The sequence below is a fragment of the Micrasema longulum genome, unplaced genomic scaffold (genome assembly GCF_059751315.1).
Source record: "Micrasema longulum isolate JH-2025_06_02 unplaced genomic scaffold, ASM5975131v1 h1tg000634l, whole genome shotgun sequence".
Classification (NCBI taxonomy): Eukaryota; Metazoa; Arthropoda; class Insecta; order Trichoptera; family Brachycentridae; genus Micrasema; species Micrasema longulum.
The window spans coordinates 301,100-328,864 of NW_028277830.1; the positions used below are offsets into that span (position 1 = coordinate 301,100).

A 27,765-nucleotide genomic window follows, 5' to 3' on the forward strand; every position below is an offset into this window, starting at 1 on the left:
AAAATGATTATTGACTGTTTTTACAATTTAAGTTTCAATGTACACTTATCTTCTGAATGAATTATATTTAAAAACTGTTGTTTTTTTTTTCCCAAATAAATAAAATAAAATTTAAAAAATAATAATTATAATGAAGAAATGACGCGTGTCGCGAGTCGCGATGTGACCTAGGTATTCGCAAATGAAACAAATACGTCCTGTCATAGGACCTGTCTCATGGCGGAGACTCCTGTCACGCGCGAAATGCATACACCTTTTGCCGAATATTCGGTATTCGGCCAAATCACTTTTCGTGGCATCTCTAGTTCATTTAATACTTTTCTCGTCGCTATAAAATGAAATTGTTTGACTAAGTGATATTTTGCTTGCAGAATCTGTAAAGGTCCTGACTGGAAACCCGGCATTTTTGTACAGTTTACTAAAGAGAACGGAATAGCTCGAGAGTCCGGGTTGAGGCCGGGGGATCAAATTATGCAGTGCAACGGAATAGATTTCAGGGAAATCCAATTTACTGACGTAAGTATTAATTAATCATTCATAATTTTATTTCTTAATTATGTCATTCATAAACAAATGCGGTTTTACAAAAATGTTATAACAATTCCCTTTCTAATAAGTTAATCGAAAAATTTACTTATCTCTAGTTCTGTAATTATTTTCAATAATGAGGAAGTTCAATTATAATTAATTATTTATTTTTTATATATTTTATACATTAATGATTTGTCACTGTACAATTTCAAGGGAAAAATTATTATGTATGCCGACGACATTGGACTATTCTATAAAAATCAAACAGACGTATTAACAAACAATGACATAAACGAAGACCAAACTATGTTAACTAAATGGACAAACAAAAGCTTACTTAAGCTAGGGTTTCCTAGGACAGTGGTGCCCGTATTTTAACGGCCGTAGTGAACGGTGATGCGGTAGACAGCCGTCGTAACGTCGACTAGAGAGTGGTTTCCTAGTGAAACGGTGTTAAATGGTGTTGATAACACCGTTTTCCTAGGAAACCACACTCTAGTCACCGTTACGACGGTTATCCACCGCATCACCGTTCACTACGGCCGTTAAAATACGGGCACCGCTGTTCTAGGAAACCCTAGCTTTACACTTAATGAAAAAAAAAGCTATTTTATCCATTTTGAATCTAGAAAAAAATGTCATTAAGTAGATGCTTACATAGATTATGAACGACTTACTGAAATTGAACATGTTAAATACTTAGGACTAACAATAGACAGACAATTGACATGGACAATTCATATCAACAATGTAATAAGCAAACTGGCGACATTATCGAGCCTTTAAAAAAAAAACAAAAACTTTGTTCCAAAAACGGAAATAATTCTTATGTATGAAGCCTATGTAAAAACAAAAATATGTTATACGCAACTACTATGGGGAACAGGATATCAAAATGACATAAACAGACTACGAAGAAAACAAAATAAAATATTAAAGTTAGTGGACGACCTTTCCTATCTAACTGCAACTAGAGAACTTTTTAAACAAACTAAGCAATTAAATATAATTGAACTCTTTTAACTAGAATCTTTAAAAGTTATCCATAAATTAGCCACTAATGTAATTGTAGACGAAGAACTAAAACTTGTAAAAAATTGTAGTCAACATGGACGTAATACGAGAATATCAGAAAAATATCATACTACTTTCTAAAACAAGACAAGGACAATCAAGAGTAATAAACCAGGGACTGAAATTATACAATAAACTACCAGACTAAACTAAACAAAAGACTCAGACAAACGGAAGGTTTGATTTTATCATATCCTGGCGATGCATTTTTTTTAAGATTGTCAATTATTTTACACACTTCTTTTGTCGTTGTTGGTCTAAGAAAAAAGGTACTATTTATTTTTCTTCTTCGTTTTTCTAATATGTTTAGACATGGTCCATCTAATTTACTTGCAAGGTTTTGGCCTACATTGGAGTAATATTCATTGATAATATTTGATATTTCTTGTTCACCATTTGTGAAAATCCCATCTTATATATTCATTTCTTTTATATTAGCTGACTGCATTTTTTTCCTATTTTACTTGTATTCTAGTACTAACTATGTCTTAAATTTGCAAAAATAATAATATTTATAACTGATCAAGCAAGCGATTAATTTATTTTTTTCCTTTATCCACAACCTTAATAATAACAATTCGGTTATTTACGAAAAGAAGAAAATTGCCTCAAATTTTAAATATTGGGGTAAGTAATAAGAACTTAAAAACAATGTTTTCAAATGATTAATAAGCCTATGTTAAATTATTAATGCTTGTTGGTGAATCAATTAAACATACAATTTTTGCTTGTGCAAGCACGCACATTTTAATGATTTATATGAAAACTTTTTGTTACGCACACACACACACTTTAGGTACACATCTTACTGCAGGGCACCTCGTTTCTCTTCACGTCAGTTGACGTCCAACCTTATTGAATAGGGAACATGGTTGTACGTCAATTATAGAATATACAAGGTGTTCTTTAAACCCTGTCACATCCGAAACCACGATGATCAGTATGGGCAAGAAGACATACTAGCATATTTAAAAAATATATTTAAAACATATACAATACAATAGAAGTGACGGGAGTGCGGCGCAGTATCAGACTCCTCCCTCCTCGTTTTTCCCCTGTAGAAGTAAGCAACCATTTGCTTTTTTTGATATTTTATTTTTTCAAATTTTGTTCGTTTTAAAAAAATCATTTTTATGTGCCAATATGTCTTCGTTTTCATACTGATCATCGTGGTTTTGGATGTGACAGGGTTTAATTAACACCCTGCATATATTTTTTAAAAATTAGTCTGAATGTTTTTTGTTACAATACAAAAGGATTATCAAAAATATTTTTTGAAATTATGACTAAATTAAATTAATTGCAACAGAGAGGGCAAATATTTTCGAGAAAAGAATATGAAAGTCTAAATTGTTAAATTTGTGTCCAGGCCGTGAACCTCATGAAGCAGTCCCGTCGGCTGGACCTGCGGGTGAGCGCGGGGGCGGGGTTGGAACTGTTCCCGGGAGAGTCCAGCGGGTACAACAGCTCGGCCTCCAGCGCCACGGGGGACCAGAGCCCCTCCAGCGCAGACCACAAGAGGCTCTCCATCGTCAAAGAGGAGACCTTCGACCTGGAAGACAGGTAAACATACTGCCACTTCATCTGGAGACCAAAATATGAACAGAGTTCCAATACCGGTCGAGTGAAATCACAGTGATGATGCATGGGTGTAGGGGAAGTACGGACAAAATGACATATATGAGTATAATGACGCATCGCACTTTATTCGAAATGCGCGGACTTTAGGGTGCCAGTCTCTATTACATCACTTAACTTTAACGATATTTACTAACCTGCCAAAACACTAGCACATTTTGAGCCCCTATCCTATCATAATTTCGTTTAGTAAGTTTGTTTCTTATACATCCATCTCACTCTAACGCAATAAAAATCGTATTAAGCTCTCGTTCTAGCTCATACGATACGAATGATTTTATAAAATGAAGTAGTTACAGTAAATGGGCTCTGTTTATTGTAAGGTGCGTATTTCTAGCTATTAAAAGTGTATTATTTACCCCTGTTTTTTTTTTACGATTTTTGGTAAGTTTTTTTATTATTTATTTATTTTAAAGAAACAAACAGTCAACAATGATATAATAACATTTTTTTAATACAGTCTAAAGACAGATCAGCAAAGTTTCTTAATAAAAATCATATATATTATTAAATTGTGTTACAACAAGGATGTGTTTATGTATATTTCTTTCGTTCGGTATAACGAAGAACTGTATAATATATACCAGGCCCCGAGCATCTCCGCACATATGAAGTTGCTTAGATTAAGATGAGCCGGGCATGTACACCGAATGCCTGAATTACGTCTCCCTAAGAGATTAATGAGCGGACACCCGGGAGGAAAGAAATTAGTGGGAAGACCCAGGCTGAGATGGGAGAATGAAGTAAGAAAGGATGCAACGCAGTTTCTCCAGGTACAAACTAGAAGACGGCGGCTGTGGACAGACAGAGTTGGAGGCGAAAGTTGCAGGAAGCCAAAGCTCGATATGGGCTGTAGCGCCATCGGAAAGACAGATTTATTTACTTGTAAATAAATCGGTAGATTATTAGATCGTTTTTAATATTTAATACCGTTCTTTTTTCAACAATTATTTTAATTGTTTATGTTTGTTCAAAATTTTGCGGTTAATGTATAGGTATGGACAAAATGACACACTGGTACAGTGGACAAAACGGCATACATATGTATATGATGCAAAAAATCCAAATTAAAACTCCCTGAAAAAAGAATAGAGAGATTGTAAAGTTACTTTTTTATGACGACACAGGTGATGACTTTGAAGCTGAAAAGCGGGAGAAGGATAATGCGTGGTCCGAGCATTCGTTGCAACGACCTTTTATCACGCTCCTAGCCTGGCGGGAGCTGGTTACGATGCATGACATGTTCTCGTTGGGCTCATGCATCCTGTGCTGACATGCCCAAGAAGACAAATATATTTATTTGTAAACTCTGTCTCTAAGTGTCAGTTATAATGTTGTATGTCTTGGCAAACACAAGAACCTGACTCTTTTTTGGCAAGTTCAATATAAATTGTTCTTATTTTTTCCTTTGTGTATGTTTTGATGAATAAAGGTTTGACTAAAAAAAAGTTATGTCCGTAATTCGTATGTCGTTTTACCCATACTGTATGAACAAGATGGTTTTTGTCGATATCTCATACATTTTTTATAATTCAACATTTTTCTTTTTAATTTTCTTCGAACCTATACCACATATTTCGTGTCCTAACTTATTTGCCGACGTCAATGAGTAAATTTGTTTTTATTTTGATGTATATTTTATTTCAGATTAAGTCAACTGGATAAAGCGAGATACAAAATGCGAACTTGGGAACACAGGAGTTTTGATTGGGACAGAAATAATTCCATCAAGGAAAATGAATCGGAGTTTATAGACTACAGCGATGGACAAAGTAATACAGTTAGAAAATCACCTCATCGTAATCCACCGGCAATCGATAAAGCATCCATGCAAAATAGAACTATCATTAATTTATCAGAAACAGGAACTACAATACAAAATAGTTATGTTGTATCGACGATAGAAAGTGATAAAATATTAAATGGACACAGATCGACGACTCCCATTTTGGTAAACGATAAAAAGACTGTGATTGTCGATGTGCATAGAAGTGAAGAAGAATTCCGAGGATACAGAGTAGAGAACATTACAAATATCAATTGCCAAGTGGAAGAAACTCAAACGAATGGTTTGAGGAAAGTGTCTTCGAGTGGAAGTGCTCAGAGTTCCACTAACAGTACAAATAGTAGTCTTTCAAACGCAATTTCACAAGAGTTCCAAAAGAGAGCAGAGGTAATAGAGCTATCTCACCTACTTTATCAAAATTTTGTTTTATTGATGATGTTTGTAGCGCCACCTGTTATTTCAATTATTAAACTTCACTATGTACTACACAACGAATACGCACGGTACAAATGGAAAAACATTCTAGGTTGTTACTTTCATTCGATTGTTCTAAACGCCTCCGATAGAGGGACAAACCGCTTTGTTTTTTTATACCCTTTTATAACATTAATAATATATTGTTTTTCAGTACGTGCTTAAAGAATAAAAAAATATAATACATCAATAAGGTAATCCGTATATCATGAAATGCTTTATTTTAAGTGCATATAATAACAAACCTCAGAGTAATAATTCTCTTCCAAATTTTTGGTTTCGTTTGAGTTAGGTTTTTAGTTTAACAACAAGCGTGTAATGGACGGTTTCGGTTTACGCTTGCAATTTTCAACACAAGTACCGACGGGTCATTGAATTGCTGTAATATGTAGCTAACTTCGTGGTCAATAATCATAGAATGTTTTTTCTCCGCATGGACGATTCTATAAGGTTATTACTTTCAGTGACATACCTACACAATATACGAGTACATGGGTACAACAACTAAACACAATAGAAAAAAAAATGAATGTTGACTTTATATTGTTCTCGAGGGATGTAAACGTTCCTTTTTATTTAATAAATACAATCAGAGTATAGGGAAATAAGAAGCCTGCATATATTTTTTTTTAATACAAAAAAAATTAAGGGATTTGTAGCACAACCTAATACTTTTCCCTGATTTGGAAATCAGTACTTAACAATGAGAAAGTTCAGTGGTATTTTTATATTTGTTTACTAATCCAAGAAATTATAGTATATAAACGAGTATATATATGTATCGTATTATCAATGCTATGATTTTTTAAATATTACTTCGCGTGTGACGTATCAAGTTCTCTTCCCCTTGTTCTTGACTTACCAAATAACCAGAAACCTATCACAACAAACACAAACAAAATCATTGGTTTATTCGGAGGAACTAGTAATGTCACGCAGAGTATTTTGTTTTTATGAAAATCATTTTTATTGTTTTTTTCATACATTTTTAAGAAACTTCTCCGTACAATTTAATGCTTTATTTTTATCCGCGCGTAAGAACGCATTTTTTATATACAATTTCCCGTAGAGCTGAACTTTCTTATTGAAGTTAATTAGATCTAGATATACATGTGTTAATATAGTATACCTATTGAGCAGCAAATAAGCAGAATGAAATAATAGTTTTAAGCCGTCATTATTTTTTTCAAAAAAGCCGATGGTTAAATGTTGGGGTAAAAAATAAAATATTACAACATCATTATTGCCTTTCCGCACCTAATGGTGGATAGGGCACTGCATTGGTACACCAATCGCAGCGTATCTTAATTATTTTAACACCACGAGGCCGACAAAATAGTATATAATCGGGATTTACTGGGATGGAAAATTTCAGAACATAGAATTATCTATTATGTATGGATACAAAATTGTATTATTTATAAAATATATTTTTGACATGGATTACTCAATACACTGCGTATGAATGGATTATTCCAATATTATGTAGATATGTGAATAACTGATATTTTATTCGCTTTTGATCTATTATTAGATAATTTAAAATTTAAATTATTACTTTTCACACTGTGTAGCATTTACATAATATTTGATAGCTATAAAGTCTAGATTTCTATATTCCCTTCTCAAAAGTATTATCTGTCTGTTTTGATGAACTCCTTACGGGGATAAATCCGGTATTTGCCTTCTAATATTTGGACGAACTTAGTACATTGTTCGAATCTCATAATTGTTTTATATTTCAGCGCATGAAGAACGCGAACTTCAACGTGACGCAAATAGAAGAGACGAGGAAGAATAAAATAATGAAAGACGTGGATGATGACAAGAAGCAGAAACATGACGCGCTGATGGACGAGTTTAAGAAGGCGCACAGGAAGATGTTCTCCAACAATAGTGGGGAAGATCCCTCCTCCACTCCTTCCGAAGGGTCCGACAGGAACCTGGAAATGCCGAGGTCTACTGGCTCCACCATCAGTTTTGCAGCATCGGTAAGTTAATTTACATATCAATTTTAAATCAACGTTTTGTGATAGATAAACGTTTGCCTAACACACCACGGGGTTCCAGATTCTATTCTCGGTAAGAGTACAGTTATTAAAATGTATTTTTATTAAGGTCTGTGTATTGTGTGGTGATTAACCTCTTAAATCGGGTCTCTTGCTCTTGGCCTATTATTTATTTTATTTATTTATTTGTAACAGAAATCACACAGTCTTTTACATAAATACAGAGTAAAGGAAAACTTGTTCAAAATGTCAGACCAATTACAGATTTCACATTTACATTTATTATGGATTCGGAAGGAAATGGAAAAAAAATGAAAAATATATATCCAAAAAAAGAAGACGTGGTATAGTGCCGTCCCTACTCTCCTCTCTTCTCCCTCTGTTCCCATCTACTATTATATTTATAATTCAAATTCCACAACCAATAATTAATTTAATACAGATGAAATGTATATTTTTGTATTACATTATACATTTAAAATGTCTTTCACAGACCCGATAAAACAACAGTCCCTACAGTGTAACATGTTGATGTCACTAAAACTGTCATTATTAGTTGTCTGTTTTCTTCGAAAGGTGCTGGTTTTGACTAACGAATTCTACGAACAGGGACTCGATATAAAATGTTTCCAACAATGTGTGGAGTACCAATTAGATTAATAATAATTTTATAAAGGAAGCTTATATCCAACATGACACGCCGAGTTGCGACATTTTGAATTTTATGAAAATAAGCGGAAAATTATCACGAGCATTCACTTATTTGTAAGTAATTTGCTCACGAATCCATTATGCACAAAAAACATTTAGGGAAATGGGTTGTAGTATTGTAGGGAGTGTCACGGACTACAGGTAAGGAGGTCCGAGGTTCGAATTCCGCTCTACCGCAACTTGTTTCTCATTTCGAACACTTATTAACGACTAAACTAAAATGGTACCAAAATTAAAATATTTTAGTAAATCATAAGTAGACAAATATTTATTTAAAAAAAAAGAGATATTATAAGTAGCTGTTTATTATTAGGTTTGAAAAATAAAGGCCAGTTGCTCAAAAAAAGATTAAAAAATGCTAGTAATGAAATAATTGCTGAATTTTAGTCAAAATGGGTTGTTTATCTCGCTTATTAATAACATGCAACCATTTACAATATTCATAGAATCACTTTACAAAGCGCCCAAATTACGAAAATGGCGCTATGTAAGTTAACCATAATAATAATTATAACTAACTCAAAAACGTAAATTTTTAACACTGTGCCATTATGCTTAGATGCGACAATAGTTGATACGATTTGTATAAAAATGAAATAAAATCAAATTTATTTCAAATTTTATATTAACATAATATAGAGGTATTTTGTAGAGATTGATTGTTGACCTTATCAAGACTTTTTAGGCCATTGTCCGTATTAATATTACAATAAATTACAGTAAAATCATATAAATTATTCAAATCATAAACAAAATGGGTACAAAGTTAAATTATAAAGTTTACATGAGTAGGTATAGAAATAAATGCGTCTTGATAAAACATTCATATTATATTTTTTTCTTGTTTGAAGTTAATTGTAATTATGAAATATATTTTTTTATGAAAAACTGGCTAATACTCTAATTCATTTAGTTTGACTATGCAATTACCAGTTTTCTCGTTCTCGGGACATCGTTCATGAAATCGTTCATCGTTCATCGTTCATGGCCAGTATTATAATTGGAAGTTAACAAAGAAAATACGAGTATAAGGGTAAACCGGGAATAACGCCAAAAACATATATATATTTAAAGCGGATGTTTACGATTCTAATGACAACTATCAATGTACTCCAAACAATTTTTACGATTTTAATGATATAACTATCAATGTAACTCAAACCATCACATTGATCACATTTCCAAGAAAGCGTCCAAAATCCGTGGATTTATTTTGCGAATATCTAAACCATTCAAAAGCCCGAAAATTGCAATAACATTGTTTAAATCATTTGTTCGTAGCTTGCGTAAATTTAATTCAATAATTTGGTCTCGTAATTATAATATTTATATAACGCGGATTGAATCAATGCAACGTAATTTATTAAAATCGTTAACATTTAGAATTGGGTTAAATACTTATATTATGATCGTCTAGGGTACTTTCATATCTTCAGTTTAGAATTCGGAAGGATTTTGGCTGGTTTGATATTCTTGCACAAATTAATATCTAACTGTTTAGATGCCCATGATATTCTTGCTCAAATTAATCTTAATGTACCTCACCGTAACTTGCGTACTAATGCTGTCTTTGCTGTGGGAAATTATAAAACCAGCATAAGATTATTTTTCCCTCTGCCAAGGATCCTCAGAACAGAGAATAAAATCTCATTAAATGGTACTGTCGATGTGTTCCTACAGCAAAGGCAAGCATTCAAGAAGCAAGCGGTGTTGTCACTCCTGATTCGCGATGACACACTGGCCATGTCCGCCCAGATTATGCTATAATTATATCTTCGTAAATTTAAATATACTTTAAGATTGTTTAGATTAAGTGTTCTCATATAATATATACTCAATAATGTCAATCTAAGCCTGTTGATTGGCTAAAAAAAAATAATAAAACAAGTTTTCATGTATAATTTTCGGGCTTAAAAATGAGCATTTGCAAAACGACCCGCAGTTGGCATCACGTCATTTTGACGTCACGCGTTATGACCGCCGACTGCGCTTCTAATAAACATCGCGTTCAAGTTTGCCCCCAAAACGTCATACGTGCCATTTGTCCTACAGGGCGCGGAACGTCTCGTTTTCGGGTAATTCAAAATATACATATTTAAAACCTTTCTGGAAAATTTATTCAACGTCGCACAAAAAAAACAATAATACCGTTACCGTCGTAAATTTTTGCTTATTTAAAAATTAAAATATTCCAAAAACACGAAAAGAGCTTAGTAATCTAATAAGGTGAAATTGAATTTTCTGTATGAAAAATTAAATATTGATCTTTTTTTATTAGATATGTGTAACTACACTTAACCGTAGAAAGCGAATATACACTTTTTTTAGACAGAAAATTCGATTTTATTTTATAGACAGCTGAAGATAACACTGTTAACTTCCTATTGAATCGGCTTGTGGTCCTGTGACTAGTATCGTGGACTCACGGATCAAAGGTCCGAGGATCGCATTTACCCATCGCTTTACCGCAACTTGATTCCCATTTTCTAATAGTGAGTTATTTACAACTCGTAAAAAATGGAGACCAAAATGGAAATATTTGGGTAAATCGTAAGAACCTAAATGTTTATTTTCTTTTTTAAAAAATGACAACAAATAGTCCTAAACCCTGGTTTGCCTATTTTACAACATTTCTTAAAAACTATACCAGTCTGACGATTTCGCGGGAGTGATGAAACCGGTTATTGGTTTACCAAACTAAGTGAATCTTAATAGTTATAATTATTAAATATTAATTATGGTTCTTTCAATAATTTAACTAATAACCCAAACCTCAGACAAAACTTACTCTTTCATATCGATAACCATAGAACTTACTATGGTTTTCATTCTCTTATGCCCAGAATTCTTAGGTTTGTCAACAAATATACCAGTCTTGATTTCTTTGATAACAAGTTGTCTTCTTTCATACGATCACTGAATCAAATTTAATTGTAAACACTCCTCTCCCGCTTCCACCTCCACCAAGTCTACTATATACCATTGTGTCTTTCTACTTTCCTTTATAATAATTTTCTATGTATAAATATGTCCTTAAAAATGCCCGTTTGGCGTATATTTAAATAAATATAATTTATGGTTTATTTTTGTTATTAAATGTAAACTACTACGTAAATAACCTCATTTTAGGAATGCTTACGTTGTTATCGCAAGTTAAATGCTCTTTAAATCAAGACACAAGGTAATTTCATTCGTTTGATAAGTTGCGTACGTGACTTGAAATTGTAACGTTTTGTTGATTGAAGGTAGTAAATTGACTTAGTTGATAATGTTCTGAAATAGTTTTCAGTGTTAAGGTCAAATTCATTGATCTTGTGTTTAATAAAAAGAACGTACGAATAAAACGCAAGAAGTAAGCTTAAGCTCGTATTACATAAGTCAGAAAACGGTACAACATATTGCGTAAGATCTTGGGCAGCTCTTGTGCAAAATTTTTGGCCATTTTATATGTTGTTTTGGCAGTTGCTGGGATTGAAAATTTCGTAGATGTTTTCAGCGCCATGACAGATAATAGCAGTTTTGCAGTTGACAAAACAAACTCTCTTGTGACGATACGACCACTGACAAATAACAATATATTATTCTGGGATCAACGATGAACATGGTTTCTAAAATAACAAGGATCGGGAAACTTTTTAAAAATCAGTATTTCTAGAAAAAAAACGAAAGTATGTGAAAAAATGCAGTGTAACAAATAAGACAGGGGATAGATAAAGTGATTTGTAAAATATTTTTTATGAATCAATATATTTTATAAATAAAAGGTTCCTTTTTTTATTCTTTACAAATCTACTTTTATACATTCAGTAAACGTTAAAACTGTAACTCTCAAAAAAAAAGACTAGCTCTTGTGCTTGGAGAGTGACTAACACTGCTGTAGTTATTAAATTATTAGAATTTATATAATTTTTAGTATACGAGTACATGAGAAAAAAAAAATATTATTATATTTTTATAAAAAGAAAAACAGAACATAATAATACATTCATACTATTTAAATTGAATGCAGTTTTTATACTTGTTCAAAAAATTTCTTTAAATTTACTTTGAAATTATTTATTGATAAATAATTTTTGACACCTTTTAAGACAAAGCTATTTTGACCACGATTTGTGTGGAATTTGGGTATTTTAATATTATTTTGGTATCTGTGTGACTTTTCATCTCAAATTCTTTATTCTTTATTTTTTCCTCTTTATAAATTTGTATAATGGAATTTACTTTATAAATAGTGTCTTCCAAATAAGCAGAAATAAGCAACAAAAAACGCGTTGACTGTTTAAAATATCACTCACCTGGGTTACACGCACAGATATTAGTTAAATTGTTTACTGAAAAATGGGACGTATTCTATTTTTTTTTATTTGACAACATACTCGTATTTCACCCAATCTGTGTATTTATTTATTTCACAGTTTTGAAATGTACAGAGGTCTTTTTTTCAGATACAAGGAACGTTTTCAAGGTTTACACGTCACAATGTACCTAGTCAAATCTTGCTTAAGATTGTGTACCATTTTCTGACGCATATTATACGAGATTTAGCATGCGGTGTGTACTACATAATATAGTTTATTAGATAAAAATACATTTATAATGGAATTAAATTGAGAAATATTATAGATTAAATTCTGAATTACAAATTCCGTGCGGATTACGAGTGTGCAGTAAAACGTTGCCAAAGTGCGGTAGTTAAATTATTTCCCTTTATCATAAATAGTTTTTTATTTATTAAATGTAATAAAACATTTGTTAACTGAACTACCGAAGTGACAAGTATTCAACTTCGATCGTAAAAATTTAAAGTTATCTGGAAATTTATTTTATATATTTACACAGTGGAAATTATTTTAATGGTAAAAAAATCAAACTAATCATATTATATTCAATAAATTAAGAAACGGTATTCATAAAATTACATTAAATATCCGAGTGTCAAATGTTAAGTAAAAAGTCGTGAATTTGGTTCACACGCAGTTTACAAATAATATTAAAAAACGTAGAGACGTTCCAGATCTTAGGACAAATTTATAAAGAAATTGTATTGAATTCTGATACTTTATTTACAATATATTTTCTGGGATTTTTTTTTTCGGAAACAGTTTCATTATTTTTTTTTTTTTTTTTTTTTTTTGTTTTCTTACTATACTTCTTACTATATAATAAAAAACAGAATTTTTAAAAAATAAAGCATAATTACATATCAACAAAATACATATTAATAGAAAAATAGTAAACAAAAAAATCCCACAAAGGCATGGCCTGTTCGTGGGTAAACAAGAAAATGTTCATGAATTTTTGTTCCTATAATAAACAATGGACAGTTATAATATTATGGTATAATATAAGAAAGAAAAAATAAAATATTCTGTAAAAGATAATATGGTATTTTTTTTATAGTAATTAAAAAAGGAAATAAAAAATATGAAAAAAAAACACAAACATATTCTTTATTATTAAAGGGCAACAAAATAAATCATAGAAAAAAAGAGTTTAATTCTTTAGTTTGAATCCAGGATAGTGCATGTTTTTTAAAAGAAGGAAAAGTTTTAATGTTTGGAATCAATGAAATATTATCAGTAAAAAAATAAATTTTTGGGCCTATAAAATATGCATGTCTCTGTGCGAGCCTCGTTTTACAATGTGGTATTTCTAACACACGATTCCTTCTTTGACTTGATCTATTTGAATTACTTGTAAATAAATTTTGGTTCTTAGTTTAGGATAAAGTTTTTTTGTATTCGCAATATAAGTTTATAATGATATTTTAACAAGATCATTAAAGAAATCGTAACTATACTAGTAAATTTTATAATAAACCGTGTGATTTAGGAAAAAACTTGACAGAATAGATGGAAATGTTAAACAGTGTGTAAAGTGGCCACTTATACAGCCAACGACAGATCATAATCCCTGTAAATGCCTAGACTTCCATATATTGTCTTCTCAAAAAGGTTCTACATATCTGTTGTAATATATTAGTCTTCAAAATGTGTCTTATAGTGTCAGTCGAAGATAAATGATGAAAATTTATTAATTTATTCTGATGGTTAACGTTTTAATACTTACAAAGGTCGTGCGTAGGTTTAATGGTTCGAATTCGAGTCGTGTCATTAATATTCTGATTTAATTCTACTCTCGTTATTTGTTCAATTTTACGTAACACGATTCAATTAATTTTGAATATATTTTCCCTGCAAGGAAAGCCAACCATCTAATTTAAAATATTTTTATGATTTAAAATAGGAATCGTTTTTACTGCGATAGTGTATTATCCATTTTTTGTACTTCCATGTTGATATTATAAATGCAAAAGTGAGTTTGTCCGTTTGTTTGCGTTTCTTTCACGTTGCAACGGAGTAACCGAGCACCGTAATTTTTGCATAGGGATAGTCAAAGAGCTGAGAATTGTCATAGGTTACTTTTCATCGCTCAAAAATGTAAATCCCTCGGGAAAATTCGTTGCGGGTGAATAAATAAATATTAAAACAGAATAACGATGCAACGTCGGCATAGACGATAGTTGGGCGACGGAGAAAAATCTAAACAGGCAACTTTTTTCCCAGAAAAAATATACCGTTCCATTGGGAAAATTCTTTTTGCTAAACGAAAACACTAATTAACCCTTTCTTCTCGGGTGTTCATTAAAATATACACGAATTTTTAGATATTTTTACGCTCGTATCTTCCAAAATTCACAAGCGACGATTTGTTCTTTTCAATTACTGGAACCCCTAAGTACATCTCTATTTTTTTTTTAATGTAGGTAATCAACATTACACAAAAAAGTTCGTTATTTATGTCGTCCTTACAAATGATATGTAAAGCAAGTTTTAAACAATTTCAGTAATATATTTTTTATCAATATTCCTACAGAGATGAGGTAGAATTTTTTCAAATTCAGGATTATCGATATTCGAGCGTTTACAGGGCTTATGACCTGTCATTGGCTGGGTTGAGTGGCCACTTTACGTTTTAACAACATTCCCCATTCCGCTTATTAGCGAATATCGACATTGGCATCATTTTGATTCCTGTATATATCCTATTCAACGAGAAAGCATTCACTAGCGTGTTGGAGCACCATCTATGTATTGATATTGAAGTTAAGTATTTTTAATTAGCATATTACTTTATTTTATGTATTTAAGACTCTTCCGAGTTAAATTAAGTACTAGTAATCGCCTGCAGATGATTCTGCAATTTATTTATACTTATATTTTGACCAGATCTTATTACACAACATTATTTTTTGGTGTGTGTATTTTTTGTACATACACAAATCTGGATTTCTCCCGAGGGGGAGTAGGTATATATATTTTTTATCAATATTCCTACAGAGATGAGTTTGAAAAAATTCTACCTCATCTCTGTAGGAATATTGATAAAAAATATATATACCTACTCCCCCTCGGGAGAAATCCAGATTTGTGTATGTACAAAAAATACACACACCAAAAAATAATTTCAGTAAAATTAAATTAATTTGATTAAATAATCCTATATTTATAAATAATAAATGATACTTAATTAATTTTGCCGGTTGATTATCAGCTTAAGATCTATTGAATGAAAAACATATTTTATATCCACACGAATTAGTTCAGGTTCGAAAAGGTTAATTAACTCATTTCTCCCTGATTTTTAGTGATTTATTATTTATTAAATAATCCTATTTTAATAAATAATAAATGATACTTAATTAATTTTGCCGGTTGATTATCAGTTTAAGATCTATTGAATGAAAAGTATATTTTATATCCACACGAATTAGTTCAGGTTCGAAAAGGTTAATTAACTTATTTCTCCCTGATTTTTAGTGATTTTTCTGGTCTATAAAAACTTGTATAAACTCAAAATAATCTTGATTAAAACAACTGGTCCAAAAAATATAAATAAATAAAATAAAATACCTGGCGAGCGAAGCGTCGGGTGAAATTTAGTATTATTATAAATATTTTAAATTTTCAATACCAATTTTACTGTGAGATTGTATTGAATTAAATTCTTAAAATATATACAAATACTTTTCCTATTTTAAAAATGTTTTTTTGCATTTGAACGTGTTTTTTATTCTTATTTATTTACATTCTTACTTTTAAATTATCTGAGTAAGTTTTTTTTTTAAATACTATTTCCAAATATGTAAATGCTCACTAGATGCGCTTAATATAACTTTTTTACTTTGATTTTGATTTTAATGTTAATTTAATTTTTAAACTGCTTTTTACGTACCTACTTATAAAAATCGTAATCATCATCATTAAACAACTGATTTCCACAGTTGCAGTGTATTTAGATCATCTGTCATACTGAGATTAATGTTATTAGGTGATAAGGCATACTTTTACGGTGTCAGTCGAGGAGTCGAAGTCAATATGGTAGTTTAAACAACCCCAAATTCTTTGATAAAAAAAGTTGAATCTTGAAATAAGACACACATTAACATATTCTTATATGTGCTCTATTCATAACATTTTATATATTCGAATATTTGATTTATAAATGTTTTTTTTACCATATCATAATATTTTTTTACTGCCTTACATAAAATTTAATTTTGTGACTACATCTTTTCTCTAAGTGAGAGTCTGACTTTTACATTTTCTCTGATATTATGATTCAGATTCACATCTTGGTTTGTGATCTCAAAAGGCATGAAAAAGCTATGTGTAATGCCGCCATGGTTGTTTAATCAATAACGAGATAGAATGGATAATTTTTCAGTAAGTTGCTTGTTGTACGCTGATGATGCAGTTCTTTTAGCAAGCATCAATCAGCAAGGAGGGTTTGCAACAAATAGTATATAAAATGTATGATGAATTGAATATGAATTAGTGATGAACAAAAGTAAGTCAAAAGTGATGGTTTTTGAAAGAGGAAGTGAGGTTACTGATTGCATATTGCAAAATACATGTAAACAACGAATGTCTTGAAGAAGTAGAATAATTTGTGTATCTAGAAATCATGTTTTCAAGAGATGGAAAAGTAGAAAAAGATGTTGAAAGGAGAGTGAATGTGGGCAACAAAATGAACGACACACTAAACACAGTAAGTTCTAATAAAAATATGCAAATCAAAGCTAAACTTGCAGTACACAACGGAGTTTTAGTCCTGACACTTATGTATGGAAGTAAAACATGGAACTGGCAGAGGAAGGATGAAAGCCGAGTGAACGAGGTTGAAATGCAATCTCTTAGACGAATGTGTGGGAAATCAATGTATGACAGGGTTACGAATGATGAAATCAGGCGGGAGTGTAAATCTGAGTCGAATAAGAAAGGGCCTCTGACATGGTTTGGTCATGTAGAACGAATAGACGACGCAAAAATGGTAAAACAAGTAAATATGGTGAAAATGAATAGTAACGTGAGACAAGGACGATCAAGGAAGACGTGGCATTATCAGATAAACAAAAATCTAAAATCTTGTCATGTCAAAAGCAGGCAGAGCCCAAGGACATGTATGACAAGATGCGTGAATGTAGAAGAAGTTATAAATGTATGCCAGGATAGACGTGTGTGGTGGTCCATTCTCTCTGCTTACCTCTACGGAAAAATGGCGTGATGTAGTAATAGTAGTAACCTGAGAAAGCACTATGACTAAGCACTAATGACTACACTCACAAGAGAAACCATAACATGACTAGACCTTATAATACTTCTTATGTAACCTTTAAAATATTTAAAAATCAAAAAAGGTATGATTCTTTATTTTTTTCTCAAAAAAGTTTTCCCTCTTTGTTGCAGCAAACTCAAATCCTTACTCCCAAGGGAGTGAAATCTAGCGATGTCTAAAAACATATGAACAAACTCAAAATACAGTTAAAAAGTTATTTATTATATTGTTTGACATCTATGAATGGTGAATATTGATAATCTAGCTGGGTTGTTAAATAATTAATTTGGAATAAATACAGTACCGGTAAACTAATTTTAAATGCGCAATAAAATATTTGTGTTGCAGTGCGTAGGTTCGGTGATCATGATACGCCATTATTTTTAACTAGACATCACCTTTTTGGTCTCGCAAATCAGATCTTAATGCTAATTTATTTCAGTAAATGGAACGCACGCTAGATGTGATAATTATAGGTATACATTTATAACACAATGTGCTCCGAACGAAATGTCAAGATCGGAATTAATATATAAAATTAGCAAAATATTTTATTTTGAATTATTTGAGTAGATGTTTTTATAACACATTGCCAATCATAAGTGCATAACAATCGGTAAGTATAATAATAATAATAAATCATGTTTTTTTAACAAAAAATATAATTTCTTTATCTACTACATACATACTTAGGTATTATGTCTAGTCTGCCTAACTAGATACAACCTGTTTTAAGGCAGACATTTTTATGCAAAAATGAACAGTAGCATGACTACCTATACCTACCAGTCAATTTATCATAAAGTTGTATAATACAGGGTGTTCATTAAACCCTGTCACATCCGAAACCACGATGTTCAATATGAGCAAGAAGACATATTGGCACATTAAAATATTTTTTTAGAACGAACAAAATTTAAAAAAATAAATTATCAAAAAAAGCAAATGGTTGCTTACTTCTGCAGGGCAGAAACGAGGAGGGAGGGGGAGGCTGATACTGCGCAGCGCTCCCTCACTTCTCCCCTGCAGAAGTAAGCAACCATTTGTTTTTTTTGATATTTTATTTTTAAAAGATTTCTTTGTCCTAAATATTTTTTAAATATGCTAAAATGTCTTTTTGCCCACACTGGTCATTGTGGTTTTGGATGTGACAGGGTTTAAATAACACTCCGTATATGTACCATTTATTATTTTAGAATTTTTTTTAGTAAGTTTTCCGATTTTTATCTATCAGAATCCAATAACCATTTTATTACAAATTTATTAAATTGATTTATTTTAATTGTGTTATTTAGTTTTTATTATTTTTTTTTATTTTATTGGGTAAACAAACAGCATGCACAAAATATATCGACAATTTCTTTGTATATTAGTGTTAGTGTTGGACACCCATGCAAACACACACACACACACACACCAATCTAATTGTTTATACTTAAGGCAAGAAATGAAACAGAATAGAAAGTTTAAAAAGATAAGGTATGGAAAAGATGAATACAATAAGAACATTAATTAAATATATGTTTCTCTCAATATTTCTATGACTTTTGACTTAAATTTACATTCATTGTCATGAAAAATATTTATTCAGTCATATGATATAATTATATAGTTGTGAAATGTGAATCAATAAAAGATTCAGTAATTCATCAACATTCCATCACCGCTGCCTAGTTGGAGCATATGATATCCTCAAAGAGCCTTCAGGCATCTCTGTCGGCGGCCAGCTCCTCCGCCCAAATCGGGTTCGCGCTCCATAGTTCTGACATGAAATGCCGACGAGCAGTCAGCAGCGGACGCCCAGGAAATCGAGAACCCGATGCCTTGTAAACTAGGCAAGCCTGGCTAAGGCTCTCAGGGAATGTATTCTGATGGGAAGTAAAAATTTATCCTCAATTTTATCTACAAAGTAAAATTAAATTTTTTAAATGAAAATATGAAATACGAGTATTATTGTTATCAAAATCATTTTTCACTTTATGACATTTTACACTTATATGTTTATAAATTTGTATAATCAACTTTAATATAGTTATACTTCGACCTAAATTAAAGTAATTTATACAAATTTATAAACATATCGGTGTAAAATACAATATGGTTACATTTTTTTTCTAAACGTGTTCAATTACCGGTTACCGACGAAGATACTTAGAATTTTCACACAAATATACACACTTTCGTAAATAAATATAGATATTAGTTTATACCGTCTCAGTATATACCGATGAAAATAGCCATTCATAATCGCGGCCCTGGAGACATCCGCAGTAAATAGCCCAGACAACCGTTTCGCTTCCGCTTAATGACAGTTGCCACCGGAGTTTGCTGCGCCCGTTCTCTTGTTACCTTATTAGGGGAGGTGCTACGATTCGCATCCGTAGAGGAGAATAGATTTTTGATTTCAATGAGTAAATATTCGATCTCCATATCGCATTTGTACCTTTGAATGTACGGCCAGCTACATGGCTAACTCCTAACGGCACAGTTCTTTTTAAAATTTACTGTTTTCCCTAGTATATACTCATAGGCATAGAATTAAGAATAGTCCAGAAAAAGCGTAGAATCATATTTGAATACATCGGACTGTGTCCAAAAATCCCCCCACTTTGCCCCACTTTCACCGCGCGCATTCGAGAAGTCGCCGCGTAATGTTGCCAGATGAGAAAAAATATAATCAAAACACAGGTAAAAAAGCAATATTTTAATTTCTCTAAAATTTGATTGTGCGTGCGGAAACATTGATTGACATAACATAGTAGATAAGTAAAGGGTAATTTGATAAGAGTAATTGAATTAATGAACTTTGAACCTAAAATATAAAGCAATTTTTTTTTAAATAAAACGGATATTTTTATATTATGTTGAATAATGTTTGGTGTTTCAAAGATAATTTCGGTCAAATGTCCACTACGGCGTTGTTTAATCCGAGGTCCAATTTTCATTAGTTCTCTTATTAGATGAGCAAAGTAGGATAACAAAATTTTACTACCTTGGCAAAACTAACGAATTGTCAATGTTTAAGTAATGCATTTGCTATTTACACATGCATTTGTTAATTACACATGAAATGTGAATCCCATCCTGTTTCTTTATGATCCCAACAGTATTTCAATACCTATTTAGCCTTGTACGGTGACTTAAAGTAATCAATTCAGGTATAAATAAAAAAAATGACTAATTATTGTGTGTACATTATTTAATTATTATGTATTGGACATTACGCAACCAGTTATGAAGACACCTACTTAGGTAAATGCACTTATTAGTCAATAAAACAAATAAAACTCAACCGAGAGATTTCATTGATAATGTATCTACAAAAAACATAAATTTTATTTCGCAAAGCTTTATTCGAGTACCGAGAATGTTATAGACTTATAATATTACCAATGTTACCTAAGGAAACTAGGCAAGAGATTATTGTATAATGAGGAACATATGTTGGTTTTTTTAAATTGTTTTTTATTTGTTAATACACTGTCAAACTAAACCAAAAATATTTTTTTACATATTTATGTGTATTGTATTATCAGCGCTATGTTTTTTAGTGTTTTTTAATGTTTTGTAATTTTGAAATAAATTCGCGTGTGACGTCACAAATTCACTCAGTGAGTTCTGCTTATTGGTGAACTGGCTTCACGTTAACCGGAAATCTATCACAATACTCTTTTATTGGTTGATTCGGAAGAACTAGCTTCGTCGTTCAAAGGAATTCGTTTATAAATATTTTTTTCATACATTTTCAAGAAATTTTGCCTGTTAATTTAATGCTCTAATTTTTACTGCGCGTAAGAAAACATTTTTATATCCAATTTTCGCTGAAGTTCCTTATTACTAATAAGTATTTTTTAACTCCCGATAAGTCAAAATTGTCATCAAATTAATAAAAATTTTGATATAAAATGTAGCTTAAGGTTTAGATTTGCTCTTAAGATCTAATTAACTAACTTAATAAAGCATGAATAAATAATACTGTAATTTTGATAATCAGTATGTATATAATCTACTCCAGGCTGATTTATAAAAACGCCTATATTTTTTGTACCTGTGTGACGTAGCCAGTATCTCGATAACTCTCGTTTTTTCTGATCGATGGTTAATTATAATACTTAAACAAGAGTTCATTTACTTAATGGTATATTTATTTACTTCGAAGGGCCATAACATTGAAAAGAAATTTTAACTTTCATTGAAACGTATAAGTAGATATAAAAAAGAAAGTAAACGTAACTTTTACTGTACTAAACCGGCTTTAGAGCAACTTACTACTTTGTCAGAACCTACAACAACTAATCAACAGTTATTGGCTGTCTTGTGACAAAATCTTAGTAGGTGCATCTACACAAGTGAGAAAAAGTTTAGACATCCAATCAGAACTGTCAGGTCCGTTACCACGTCTTTCACTTTGCTTCACATAATCCTATTAAGATTTCATGTTCAAATATGTGCTCCCTGTATGAGCTTTTCAAGTTAAGTCAAACTTTTAAAACTTAATCACGTAATTTGCAAATATCGTATTTGACGTAATACGGAAGTATTTGAAAGTATTTGGTTGATTATGAAAAAAGTATTTAAGTATGTAAGTATACGCGTACACTGATTTTCCCAGTATGGAAGTATTATTTTATGGACGCATCTAAAGATCAGCATTCCTACACTTATCCTTTCCATTAACATACGTATTATGTACCCAAGTGTTACCCAGGTACATATATTCATTCAGAGTACACCTGTAAATAGTTAAAAAATACAATATATTATTAGAAAATCAATGGTTTCTCGCCGTATTTTGGTTTTGAATATAATAGTTAAAAATTTAAATATAATATTTCTTCTTTTTCTTCTTCCACGCTATAGATCTATGTGGTCTGTTTTCCAGAGTGTTACCACTGTAAAGTGGATTCTCAGATATCCTTCTATCTCTTGGGAGGTCTTCCACAAGGACGAGTCTCGTGAGGCTGATGCAGTGAACCTTCTTCAATGTCTATTCCATCTTACGATGTCTTCAGCATCACACATCTCTCTTATTCTGTTGTTTCTCACGCGATCTCAATAGCCCAAAATAGCATTCGTCACAATCTCTAAAAACTTTGTTAGCGACTGTTATTTATTTTCTGATAGCTTCAAAAATATCCACATTTTATGGTGTCGTTTGTTTTCATTGTTGCACGAGAAAATAAAATTGTATACAATTCACATATGGAGAAAATGAGAACAAATAATAAAGTAGCGATCAATTGTCTTAATTTATCAAAAACATTTCTCTCTGGCATGTTCAGCGTTTAGTGTTCACTGTTGACTGTTTACCTCTGTTCACATCACGGCCAATTGTTCTTCATCTTCATGTCTCACTTTCTCCACATTTCCCATGGAATAATTTACTACTTCTCATAATTGGATTCAATGTTGGAAAATTTTATCATTAAAAACCAAAACAGATTTCATATGATTCAAAAAGTATTCACGTGTAGATAGTGATTTTTAAAAGATTTGAAATTATTTGAATTCTTGTAACCCGGTTTGCACAAATTGTTATAGTAAGTGGCCACGGTTCACAGTGGAGTAGTGACATAGGACGTGGTCCATACATGTGTTATTTCATTGTAATTTGTAAACTTGTTTTGGTAAAAGGGCTCAAGGATGTAGTATTTTTCAGATTTTTTTTCACTATTTTGAACCTTAAATTAATGACGATGTTTATTTGAGTGAACATTTTTGGTGACAATTTATTCAATAAATTATAAAATATAATAAATTGTCGGTTTATTGACATCACGCAGGTTGTATTATACTGGTTTAAAATTTGCTAACAACAATTCATGTAAATCAAGATAGCTCAAGTATTTAGATTAGGCGCTGCTTAAGTATTGACAGCAATATTGTGTGAAATAATTTCAAGCACCACTTATTCAGATATTGCCAAAACAACAAATAAATAACAGGGTAATTACTACAACTAGGTAACTTTAAAATAAGGATTTTTGTGTTAAGATCTAAAACGCTTCTTTGTATTATCCTTCATGAAAGCTACAAATACAGCAACTCAATTCGGGACTTAAATAATATTAAAATAAAAAAACCCATTCTGAGAACAACAAAGAAACAAATCAAGTTTATCACCTTTATAACTAAATATAACACACAAATATTTACATAAGCCAAAAACCTTTTTTACACAAGCAGAATAAATATATAAAAACGCTTTCAAGAATGAAGGATGTGGTAAATTTACTAAGGGAGATAAGGTCGTTAACATCGCATGCCACGCAGATGATGCCGCCATAATGGCAGTGATGATTAGAACACATCCACCTCAGTTAGTAAAACAACTGGTTGCCTAAGAAATGTCGTTAGTACGATGAACACATGTGGATTGCAAACAAGATTGGGATATACAAAACGTGTGTCAGACTAATCATGGTTTATGCAATAGAGGCGAGGACAGATAGAGAGAAAAAAAAACGAAAAAATAAGTAGAAAAACTAAACAACTGCTCAGAACGTCAGATATAAAAGTACTTAGGGCAATCCCAGGAAAACCCTAAGGGGCTGAATCCGGAGTCAAGAAGTAAGACGGATTTGCGATACCCAAGGCATATCAAATATATTATGGAGAAATTACGTAATGGAGTGGTTAGCTTCAGAATCCCCTATACCATGGCCCATGAAATCCCAGCTGATCGCCGTCTGCCCGGAAGACAGCTGGAACTCAAAAGTATCAGGAGTTAGCTCCTACCTGATAATAGAACATCAGATTCAAATAATATTATTATTATTTAAATGCACGCCTTGTTTATTCGTAGCATTCATGGAAGAGGATACAATTTTTTTTTAATGGTTAACTCAAAAATACTGTAATGTGTTTATCTTATATTTATAACAGTTTTTTCAAGAAGTAAATGGGTACTTACAAAATAAAATCAACGAATAATGTCTAATTTATTTAATAGGCGGCATTTTTGAATAGAATAACATATTTCCATGAATTAAAACGCTGATTAATGAATTATAGCGGAACTAAAGCTTCAAGTAACCGAATATTGAAGTGCCCTCGATGTGGATAAAAAAAACCAACAATAGCTGCATATTTTTTAAATGATAGATCTGTTAACCGTTTTCGTTTCAATAAGATTACCAAAAATGTAGGTTTACGATTCTTAGATACTTTTATTTTAAAAAAAGTTACGCTTAAAAAAACATTGAGCAATCGATAAAAAAACCTAGAAAACTAAAGCATGTCGACAAATAATGTTTTGAACTTTTGAATATTATACAATGAGGAAGTTCGGTGCCTTTTTTATTTGTTAATAGACTATTAAAGTAAAAATATATATATATATATCGTATTAATAGCGCTATGATTTTTAAAGTTTTGTATTTCTGAAATAAATCCGCGTGTGACGTCAGAGGTTGTTTTCTGTTAGTTCTTCCAATTGGTTTATTTACGGTAAGCCAACCAGTGCCTCGATCATGAACGCTATCTTCTCGGTGGAACAAAATTTTTGTCACTTTTAATGCGTAGATAAACATATCAAGGGGTACTAGATCCGTCAGTATAAAATGATGTACTTGCATCAAAACTTGATGGTGGTTTACAATCGCTAGAAGGAATTTATTTTCAACTATACCGTAAAGGTGAAGGTATGACGCCTTTATCTTCCCATCACAATCGAGGCCCAGATCCTTTACAGCTCTCATATCATTGGTTCATATAAACCAGTGACGTCAATCAAAGTAGTGCGTTTTTATTAAAATATGTTTCATTATTTTTTTCGTACATTTTCAGGAAACTTTGCTGTACAATTGAATGCTCTAATTTTCACCGCGCGCAAGAAAACATTTTTTGTATCCAATTTCCCATAGGGCTGAAGTACCTCATTATCTATTGATATAAATGTTGATATGTCTTACAAAAACATTTATTCCTAGATTAATTTGCGATTATATTTACATGGTAGAGCAGACAGTAAGAGATTCAGATAATATTGATTGCAGGGGCCTTGTAAGAAAAAGGTGTTTGTAAAATCAAATGTGGTATATTCATAAACATAATATTTAAGGGAATAAACTACAAGTACAAGTATAATGCGTGGAATTACATTCCTAGGAGTTACAACAACTCAATTAGGGACATATTAATATGAACATTGAAAAAAATAACACAAATTGAGAACAACAAAGAAACAAAGCAAGTTTAGCACCTTTATAACTAAATATAGCACAACAATATTTATTTATTTATTCATATTTTACTCTTACAAACTATAAATAATAATAAAAATAATGTGACCTCACTGAGGTTACCCGCGCCGAGGACACTTAACAATATACTTATTTGAAATGTTTTTACATTTGAGAATAAACAAAGAAGACCAACTTAATAAACAAAATATTTAGAGTGTTTTAAAAACTAGATATATATGTACATCTAAATTATTTATATTACAAATCGCACAATGAAAATAACAAAAACCTAACATAACTTATAAACTTGTAAAGCAGTTGATTCAATATTGGTTTGGGCGAATGAGACAATCCATTTTACTTCTACTGAGCTCCACTATCCAATTTTTTATAGCTTTTTTAAACTTTTTCTCGTTACTAATTGTTTTAATAGATGGTGGAAGTAGGTTATAGATTTTAATTGAATAATACTCAAAATCCCTTTGTCCGAAAGTGGTATAAGTTTGTATTTGTTTAAGTTGTCTTTGTGTTGAGGATCTAGTGATTATATTATTTGTATGTGTGTAAGGTTATGTCTTTCATTTGAGTAAGAGTAGTTTTTGAATCTGTAAGTGAGTATTGTTTTAGCGTATAATTGTTTTGGTGTCATAAGTTGTGATTTGTGAAATATACGCCAGAAACCTTTTCTTACACAAGCAGAATAAATATATTTAAAAAAACGCTTTTAAGAATGAACAAAGTAGTGAATCCACTAAGAAAGATAAGGTTATTAACATCACATGCCACGCAGATGATGCAGCCATAGTAATGATGATAACATATCCATCTCAGTTAGTAAACATCTGGATGCCTAAGAAATGTCGTATAGTACAATGAACACGTGATTATTGGAAACATAATTCGGATATACAAAACGTGTGCCAAACCGATCATGGTTTATACAATAGAGGCGAGGATAGATAAAGAAAATAAAAAATACGAAAAACCAAGTAAAAAACTAAATAGAAAAACTAAATAGAAAAACCAAATAACTGCTCAGAACATCAGAGATGAAAGTTCTAAAGGCAATCGCAGGGAAACCCCAAAGAGGCAGAATCCAGAGTCAAGAAGTATGTATTTGATATTATGATTTAATTATGTTTAATAAGGTATGTTTCAAAATTATATCCCCTCCCTCGGCACGGGACGGCCCAATAAGGAACATTATCATTTTGTAAAAAAGTAATACATAAATTGTAAAAGAACAAATAAATAAATTAAAAAAAATACAGGATACATTATAAGAGTCGGGTTGTGGTCCCGTGGCTAGCTTTGCGGACTAACGGATCAGAGGTCCGAGGTTCGAGCCCCACTCTACCCCAACTTGATTTCCATTTTCTAATAGTGAGTTATTTACAACTCGTTGAAAATGTATATTATCTAATTATCGAATACTTATAATACGAATATTATACTATTATCTGCAAATGCAAATAGTAATAAATTAATTGGAAGTAACGTATGAATGTACTTTAAATTACTTTTATCTTCATTAAACAAATAAATTATTTCTTTTTATTTGTTTGAATTCCTAATAAACGCGGATTGTGAATGTTAATAATTGCGCATTCTTCGATTTTTACTATCGCAATGTTTTGATTTTATGACAAACTATTAAGGTATTTATATCGAAAAAAAATCTAGAAATGTCTAGATAACATTAAAAGTATAAATATGATCTTTGATATAATTTACATGG

The 27,765-nt window shown here is 31.3% G+C and overlaps 1 protein-coding gene across 8 annotated transcripts in view; it reads left to right on the forward strand.

Moving 5' to 3' along the window:
• The window catches only part of LOC148279986 (uncharacterized), a 169,553-nt gene that overhangs the window by 115,911 nt on the left and 25,877 nt on the right, over positions 1-27,765 (forward strand). For all 8 annotated transcript variants that reach the window (XM_088229099.1, XM_088229106.1, XM_088229103.1 and 5 more), the window contains 4 exons: positions 372-516; positions 2,975-3,168; positions 4,891-5,416; positions 7,249-7,494. In XM_088229099.1, the coding sequence (XP_088085225.1) occupies positions 372-516; positions 2,975-3,168; positions 4,891-5,416; positions 7,249-7,494 (1,111 nt within the window). The remainder of the gene's footprint in view (positions 1-371; positions 517-2,974; positions 3,169-4,890; positions 5,417-7,248; positions 7,495-27,765) is intronic.